Consider the following 9,056-nt stretch of genomic DNA (forward strand, 5'->3'; position numbering starts at 1 on the left):
CACGTCAAGGCCAATGAATAACAACAGAGAACTCTGACAAACAGACAGATGCTGTACTGTACTGTGCTTTTTGTGGCACAGGCTGCATGTTGGATCACTACATGGAACAACAAAACAAAGCATCTAATGCTGAATTTAATAGCATAATTTTACTCGTAAACAAGGATAATATTTTCACTAAGTACAAAACATTCTTACCATATTCAGTCTTGTAAAGCCACCAGCTGAATTTCAGCTCAACTAACCATTTTTGGTTAAACCCGCTCGTTTGATGTTTATTGCTGTGGCTCTGACAACATGCTAACTCCAGGTAGCTGAAGGAGGCTCGGCCTCAGGGCTCATTAGAGTCCTGCAGGGCTCCGTAACCAGCGTGCAGACCTGAGCGTGCGGTGGAGGCGTTTATACTTGGCGCTTACGTTGGTGCAGTATTCTCCAAACAGACAGGGGGCAGTACACTACGTAACCAGTGGAAATACGGTAAAAACAAGAGCAGATGTTGTCACATCAAATATGGCTGCAGGTATTCAGGAGGAAGAGCTGTTGTGTTTCTGGCTGTGATACAGAGAGGATGTTTAAACTTAAAGCATTCAGTTTGACTTTCAGTGATTTATTTGCTTTAGTTGTGATTCGTCCATCATAGGAGTAATATTTCTATAAACTCTCCTTTTTATCGGCTGCAGCAGTAATCTCCTTCCATGAGTTCTGAACCGTTTGATTATCTTTGTGATCTCTCACAGAGGGATCATAGAAATGCTGATACAGGCGAACCAGCTCCGCTAGAGCAGCAAAATCGTCCATTTTGTATGGAGTGCTGCGCACGCGGTCCGCCCCAATTTACAAAAGCTGCATGATGTGACACTGTACGGGACCTTCGCGCAGGGGCGGGGACCGTGTGATTGCGTCACCGTTGGCGTGCTTACCCTCACACGGTGAGGTAGATAAAGGTAGTGGGTTTGGGGGAGCGGGTGGAAAACAATGTGTATAAAAAATTACGTATTTATAATAAACAAGTGGAGCTTAGCCTGGCGGCCCACCAGGCTTGTAATACACTGGGGGAAACTCTGTGGTTTTTTGATGATCAGGAGGAGTTGTTGCCCTGCAGCACTCTTTACTTGGCTCCCCAGTCATATATGACAGTGGATCATGTTGTAATGTGAGTGTGCCAAGGCCGTAGCACTTTGTGGTTGTGGTAGTAAGGGTGAATAATAGGGTGGAGTGTGACAGACTGAGAGGGTTTTACCACAAAACAGGAGATTGTGGTTAAGTGGGTTTCAGGTTCATTTTTAAAGTTTGCTGGAAGTTATAGTCATGGTACAAAGTAAGCACAAGGTTTAAAGTATTAGACAGTTTTAAAAAAGCCATCTGGTCTGTAACAGGTCATGTAAACACAACTTTAGATAAGCATCATATTATTTAAAAGTAACAAAGCCAAAATGCAAACAGAGTGTCAGAACCTTATTATCTTGCAGATGCTTTCATATGAACCAAGAGGTTATGTAGCAGTCAGCCACCACCAATCAAATATATTATTTTACTGGTCATCAGAAAGTGTTATTACCTCAGTAAAAGAAGAAGTTAAAGGGCAGATAATAATCTCACCGGGCTGAAGCTGTTGAAGACCAGGCATTTGCAAGGGAGTTTCCAAAATGTTTTCAAATGTTCACAGATTTTCTCAATTTCTTCGAGGCTTGCAGTCTTGCCACTTGAATTTTGAACATGTTCCAAAAGTTTGTGCAACAAATTCTCTCTCAAAATAGTCTCAGAGTCATTGTGGGTGTCTTAGACCCTTCTCCTCTTAGTTTTTGTAAATTCTAGAGTTGCATTACGACACCTACATTGGAGATTTCTTTTTGACAGAAAACATTTGAGGCTTCAGCCCTAAATGTTCAGATCTAACTATGTTGACGAAAATACTGAATTTTTTAAAAAAACTGGTCCAAATCTAACTATCTTCATTTCACAGGTACACCCAGGTAGATTAAATCATAAATGAGATGGTGGCTGCCAAAGTAAAAACAAGCTGGCCAGGGTGGGTGTGATCTGGGTGGAGGTGGGCAACAAAATAATGTGCACAGCTTAGAATACAGTTTTGCAAACAGTTCACACAAAAATAATCTATGGTTTTCAAAAACTGGAGGAGCATCTTTCTGATCCACAGGACTTCTAGTATCATTACGTTTGACAGACAAGACCAGTGTGGGGATGAAAAAATGCAGTATACCAGCATAAATACCTCATGATACTGTGAAGCACAGTGGTGGAAGGTTAATGATGTAGGCTTGATTTGAAGCCACATGAACTGGACACCTTGCTGTCACTGGGATCATCATAAGCTTCTCTGTATAGTAAAGTATTAGTGTTAAATGTGAGTCCACCTGTATGACAATTAAAGCTTGTCATGTAACTCATGTAACTTAAATACACTGATGGCAAGTGCTGCAGCAAATCTGCCTGAAATGGCACAAAGTAGTATGTTAGTTCAGTCTTAAAATCAAATCAAATCATAACAAAGATAATCTCTTCATTGAATCACTTGCATAAGGTTGAAATGACAGTTATTTTTGTCAAGCTGCTATATGAATAATGTATGTTTCTCTTATATTATTCTTATGTAATTTTACATGTTGAGGATGAGATCGTCTTTTATTTTTGTCTCATTTGTAAAATCTTAGATCGAATGGTTTGTATTTACTTTACTGTCACTGTTTGTGGCCTTATAATTTGTGAAATTTAATTAACCAATAAGCTCCACTAACTACCTTTTTCTGTGTCTGCAGTGCCGTCAGACATGAGGACACCCCCAGGCCTTGGCCACTGAGCAGCAAAGTGTCAGCACGTCTTCCAGCAGTCATGGCAGACAAAGAGGGGCTGCCTGTTGCCCCAGGGCAAGTGTACATTGAGGTGGAGTACGACTATGAATATAAGGCAAAAGACAAGATGGTGACGATTCGTCAGGGAGAGTGCTACTTGTTGGTGAAGAAGACCAATGAGGACTGGTGGCAGGTGAGGAAGGAGGAGGGGTCAAAGGCCTTTTATGTGCCAGCCCAATATGTCAGGGAAGTGCGTCGGGCGCTTATGCCCCCCATGAAACCCGCCTTGAGAGCCAAGCCCACGGTTTTGGATATATGCAAGGAGTCTAATGAGAATTTCAACAGACCCCACCCGGAAATGTCCAGCTTTGGTCGCCCATCACCTTCTTCCACCCCCTCACCATCTTCTGACCGGGTCACGCCACCTGCACTCTCAAAGGACACGAATCAGAACTTGGGGAGTCCTCACCACTGCAAGCTGGTAGCAGAACTGGTACTGTTTCACAACAACAATAACCATCACCACAGCAACAATTCATTGTTGCCTCAAACGCAAGATGATTTGCCTCTACTTAAAGTGGGAAACAACCACAACAAGAGTCCAGACGGAGACAGGAGCTCCACTCCTAGCGAGATACCTGGTGAGGAGTCGATCAAGCGCCGACACGATTCTGAATCTGGGGACGAGTTGAGCAGCAGCTCAACAGAGCACATGCAGGTAAGAAAAAGCTGCTCTTAAAAATTTGATTAAAATAAGTTTCTTTTGTGCTTTCTATGACAATTTCAGTGAATAATTACCATAAATGTCTCTTTGCCAAAGATTAAGTTTGTAAAGTTGCACATACTGTGCTTCCCTTTCTGCTGGGACCTGTTTTATGACCATTATTACATTGTACTCTCCACAGAGTTGAATTGGTGCAACATTTGTCAGATATAAAGGATAAAGCTAATAAGTGCTTGTTAATTGAAACTGTCCTGTTTGTCTTGAAGTATATTTTGTCTGGCTTGTTAAGTTTTTTGAGGGCTAGGGACTGCAGATGGCTCATTAAAGGGTAATGCATGTGTTTATAGCTTGGTCAATAAATGGAAGATTCTGTTAACAAGAATCTTTGGGTACCTTTATAAAAAAAAATCACAAGACAGCCACTCCATTCAGTGCTTTTTTATACTTTTTATTGTCACGTTTACATTTCAGAAATAGTGGGTAAGGTGTTTTTTGTACAGCCAAGACTGGTGCTTTGAGAGAGCTTATTTCTGCAACGTGTCTACTTTCTGCAGAAATGAAGACTTCCTAATGCTCCCAATGAAAACATGAATTCAGTTTTCTTCCATTCTCTGTAGTTGTAGTCAGGCCTCTTCCTGACGTCATGCTGTTTGTTGGGGTTCATCTTCCTTTGTTTTTCCAGTGCAGCTAAATGTGTTTAACTCAAGACAGTGGAGGTCCAAATGGTACTGCCTGTATGATCCGTTTCATGTTGTAGTTGTTTCTAGGCAGGGTCAGGGTCTTGTGTTCTTTGTTCCACATGCTGCATCAGCAGCCTCCTTCACCATGGAGTGAACAAAGAGGCCGGCATGAATAGAAACTAGGTCATTCTGCTGAGGATCCGTGTGTAGCAGTGGTCCCCCACCATGGGGAAAATGTTGTTGTTTTTTTCTTTGTTGCTACTAGCCCTTACCATTTTTTGGAGTTTATTTCATGCTTGCTAAAATAAATGCACAGTTCACTTAATTTACTTCAGCATGACCAGCTCTTTCTGAGTTTTTTGTCCTGGTATGGAAGGAAATGAAACTGGCAGTGTAAGAAACACTCAGCACTGTTTGTTGTTGCTGGAGCAGGTGGAATCCTCTCTCTTCTTTGTGCCTTTTGTAGCATTTTCTTACTTTGTCCTGTTTGACATGTTACCAGGCTTTAGAAAACCCAGCTCTCTGTCCTGACACATGTAGGCAGCCATCTTCTCTATATGGTATGCCTGTTATGCCACAACAGGACAAAAACCCCTCTTTCAACTTGTCTTCATCCATTCTTGCTTCCTGTTGTTTCTTCGGGGCAGAGAACTGGCCCTAATTCAAAGGAAAAGAGCAGGAGGAAATCTTCATATCAATTCGTTCAACAAACCCACTGGATGAATGTATTAATAGATTGGTCTGAAGAATCTGTACTGAACATGTTTTCATTCAGATGCCAGCTGCTCACATCTGATTGAATTGATTTGTTGACCAGGTGGCTATTAGCACCTCCTTCCTGGCTTATTCATTCTTCTTATATACAGATACAGACACGTTTGTTTGTACCCTCTCATTAAAGAAGGAAAAAAGCAAAAGCCATTGGGAATAATGTGAAACTGATGAAAGTAATTAAAAAAAACAAATAAAAAAAAAATCAACCAATGAAAATTAGTCATTTCATATAAATTTTGGTTCAACAGAAATTCTTTAAAAAAACAAACTAATGAAAATGGCCTTGACAAAAACAACAAAAAAAAATGGTACCCTTAATATTTTGTTGCACAACTTTTTGAAACAATCACTACAATCATGCAATTTCTGTACCTCTGTCTGAGACTTCTGCACCTGTTGACAGGTATTTTGGCCCACTCCTCTTGAGCAAACAGTGAAGTTTGAAGGGTTTTAACCTCCAGACTGCATGTTTCAGCTCCTTCCACAGATGTTCAACAGGGCGTAGATCAGGGCTCAGAAGGTCACTTCAAAATACTCCAATGTTCTGTTCTTAAGCCATTCCTGTGTTTTGGGTCATTATTCTGCGAGAGGACCTGTGACTGAAACCAAGCTCTCTGACACCAGGCAGTAGGCCTGTCGCCATAAACGATAAATCAGTTAATCGCACGATAAATTCAAATGAGGTCGATCATTTTCAATTATCGGCGTTATCGTTCCTTCGTGTCTCTCAGTTTCTACTGAAGACACTGGAGGACATGAGGACATGACCCCTCCCTTTCTCATGTCCTTAGCGTAAAGGAGGCGTGGCCTATCGCGTCAGGTAGCCAGCCGAGGCGCCTCGTCTTGTACCTCTTTAGCATTAGCCCCTGGGAGGAGTTAGGAAGCTAAAGAAACCCTGTTTGATAGAAATGGAATTGGTTTGAAGCTGGAAGTAACAGCAGCGGTGTGGGACCACTTAGGATTCAGACCAAATGACCGAGGAGAACCGCTGAACCTCTGTGAGCCGGTATGTCACGTTCCTGCTTCTGTCGCCGTGTGACTTTGTTAGTTTGTACTTTTTGTTTATAAAACTGTCAGTTCTGTCCGTCTTCTCCATATAAAACTAATGATTTTTACTTTTTGAAGGGCAGTTTAGTTTACAGACCTAATAACCCGTACTGTTTTGGTTGAATGTAGGTTTTATTTCCATTTATTTATTGATTTGTATTTAGTTTTTATTCAAGTGCATTTTTTGTTAACAGAAACAGAGGCTGAGAGTCCATTTTATTTCTGTTTTTGGTTGTTTTGTTTATTTTGTGTTCCAGTTTCAGTGTTAAGTGTTCTTTAGAAAGTAAAGTTTATTAATCTTTGAGAGGATGTACTTGCACTATCATGTTATTATCATTACATTAATTTAAAACGGCCTCCAAACTATATTATCATTTATTGCAATAATATCTGAGACAATTCATCACCCAGCATAATTTGTTATCGTGACAGGCCTAGTCGGCAGCACATTTCACTCCAGAGTTCTTTGATAGTCTTCAGATTTCATTGTATCCTGAACAGATTCAGTACACCCTGTGCCAGATACAGCAAAGCACTCCAGAACGTAATTTACCCTCCTCCATGTCCCATTTTTTGTATGTTAAATTTTATGTGGGCTGAGTCTGTAATTTACATTTTTTATGATACACTTGTAGGGTCAGAACTTGATTGTTCATTCTCTGCCTTTTGAACATGCCAAGCTGCTTGGTTTCTTCTTCTCACAGTGCCATCATTTTGAAACAAGCTCAGTTATTAGGCTCACCCTCTCCTCCTCCTTCTCTACAGGCTGAAGTCACAGGGCGCTCTGCCAATAGGACAATTCAAATCCAAGTCACTCAAAAAACTTAATTACATAAAAATTGAGGGAAAACTTGTGGAATCAGTGTTTTTATTTAATTCTAGTGACTGCATCATGCTCAGTAGGTAATGCATTTTATATGGCCCATATAAATTATAACAGTTGTAAAGTGGAGCAAAATGACTCCATTAAAGCCCACAACAACTTTTGACCAATCAGGCAATACTTGGCGCAAACCCCTGTGCGAAAAAGTTCGTCCAGGGCCTTGTGTCGTGAAGCGATGGACGAAGCTGCTGTGACAACAAAATGATGCAGTTTTCAACAAGCAGCCACATGAATGAGCCGATTTCCTGACTTCTCATGGAGTATGCAAACAGCAGTGTGTGAGACAGAAACAGCTGAGTTGAGGCCAGTGTTTCCTCTGTCTGCATGCTATGTGGTCTTTTCATTTGTTGGCAGTGCCTAAACGGGAGGAGCTGCAGAGGGGGTGTTGACGGTGCGGGGGGGCGTGAAACTTGGACGAATCATAAAAAGGTCCCAAACCCTGACCAAGCTCCTTAGAGCCTCTTATGGGGTTTCAGAGATCAGATGGGTATGGTTTTCATGTTTGGGTGATTCCAGAGATTAGTTGCAGCCCGCCACAAAGCAAAATGAACAAATAAAAAAAAAGCAATGTTACAGGTCACATTAAAGCTGCAGGGCATGAATGTGTAAACATGATTGGCCATTCTTGTTTCGAATGAAACACTGAATGAACTGTGGCCTGCCTCTGAGTTGTGTGTTTGCTGACATGTGCAACTGAGCAAAGACTGTATATCAGGGCTCCAGCAGTGTAATGAAATATACTGCTGTGTGGGGGTTCCTTTGAAAGTGCTTTGTTTCAAGGAATGTTTGATGGTTTAATGCTGCTATTTTTGTGTGGTGAATTGGGTCATTATAGCCAAGTGACGTGAGTTTTCTCCCACGTGAAGCAGAATGAACGTACTGTTCAGCTATCAGACAGTTGTCTATTCATCCTAAAGCTCCTGAGAAGTTCCTCAGTCTAATGCACAGAAACCATTGTTTTAAATGCTTATTGACAAAAAGAAGAACAAAACAAAATAAAAACAAGTTAAATTTTTTAATGAATTATTTGTGATTAGAGTCAAACTTTTTCCTTAATATTCAAATAAGCTGACCTTTTTGAAAGTGCATACTCTTATTAAGAGTACTAATGCCTAATCACTGAAACACCCTTTTTACTATCCTCTTCTATCCTATTTTATGTTGTACAAGTTTTACACCATCTCAATATAAGTATGACAGTTGATGAAGTCATACCAACTTTTGAGCTGTGTATGCTTTTAACATATTTTTTCAAAAATATGCAATTCTTTTTGGTACATATACAAATCATACATCAAATCCAATTTATGTTTATTCTCATTCACCCAGTGTGCCTCTCACTGCTGTCGGACTTATTTTTCTCTAAAATTCCCCAGAATGCCAAGCTTTCACAGATTCAGTTTTATCTCTTTAGCTTTCTTGACACATGTAACTGAGAAAATTAACCATTTGAATCTCCTATTACAAGAAAGAGATGAAACATATCTGATATAATCAGTGCTGTCAAGGTGTTGTGATTGTACATTCAGCAAGTGTGAAACAAAAGCTTTCAGCACTTTCCCTCTGTGTCAAAGATGGTGCCGGTAGTGTTTTAAATGTTTCCAAGTATTGTGACCACTTGACAAGACTTGGACAGACGTTTGCAGACAAATTCACTGACTGAAGCCCTATTTGCACGAGATTAGTTTTACCTAGGGATAGTGCTGGGTTATATGGAAAAAATCCTATATCACAATATAGATAATTTTATATAACGATAACGATATATATCACGATATACCCCAATTACGTACGTTGTCAGTTATTCTCTGAACAATATGAAAAAATAATCTAATTTCTTACTTTTTTCAAGCTTTATTTCGAAGTGACATTTAACTGAACTTTCACAAATGAGATCTGCTGCATTTTAGTGCAGCAATATATATTTACCTGTTACAACGTAACAGTATCAAATGACAACAGACTCCATTATCTTCGGCCGACTATAGTTTTCCTTTTCACAACTTTCCCGGCTCTTTTACAACTTGTTTGTTTGCACTTTTTGGATTGTTAAATATTCTTTTTCGTGGTTCTTCTTTAAGTGATAGAAGAGGTTTGTTGTGTTGGCGTCAGATGAGAAAACAGTCTAATAGCAGAGT

The 9,056-nt window shown here is 40.2% G+C and overlaps 1 protein-coding gene across 5 annotated transcripts in view; it reads left to right on the forward strand.

Annotated features, from left to right (window-relative positions):
* The window catches only part of arhgap12b (Rho GTPase activating protein 12b), an 88,145-nt gene that overhangs the window by 3,668 nt on the left and 75,421 nt on the right, over positions 1 to 9,056 (forward strand). For all 5 annotated transcript variants that reach the window (XM_025010638.2, XM_017436488.3, XM_017436483.3 and 2 more), the window contains exon 2: positions 2,778 to 3,528. In XM_025010638.2, the coding sequence (XP_024866406.1) occupies positions 2,851 to 3,528 (678 nt within the window). In that variant the 5' untranslated portion in view covers positions 2,778 to 2,850. The remainder of the gene's footprint in view (positions 1 to 2,777; positions 3,529 to 9,056) is intronic.

The sequence above is a fragment of the Kryptolebias marmoratus genome, linkage group LG21 (genome assembly GCF_001649575.2).
Source record: "Kryptolebias marmoratus isolate JLee-2015 linkage group LG21, ASM164957v2, whole genome shotgun sequence".
Taxonomy (NCBI): Eukaryota; Metazoa; Chordata; class Actinopteri; order Cyprinodontiformes; family Rivulidae; genus Kryptolebias; species Kryptolebias marmoratus.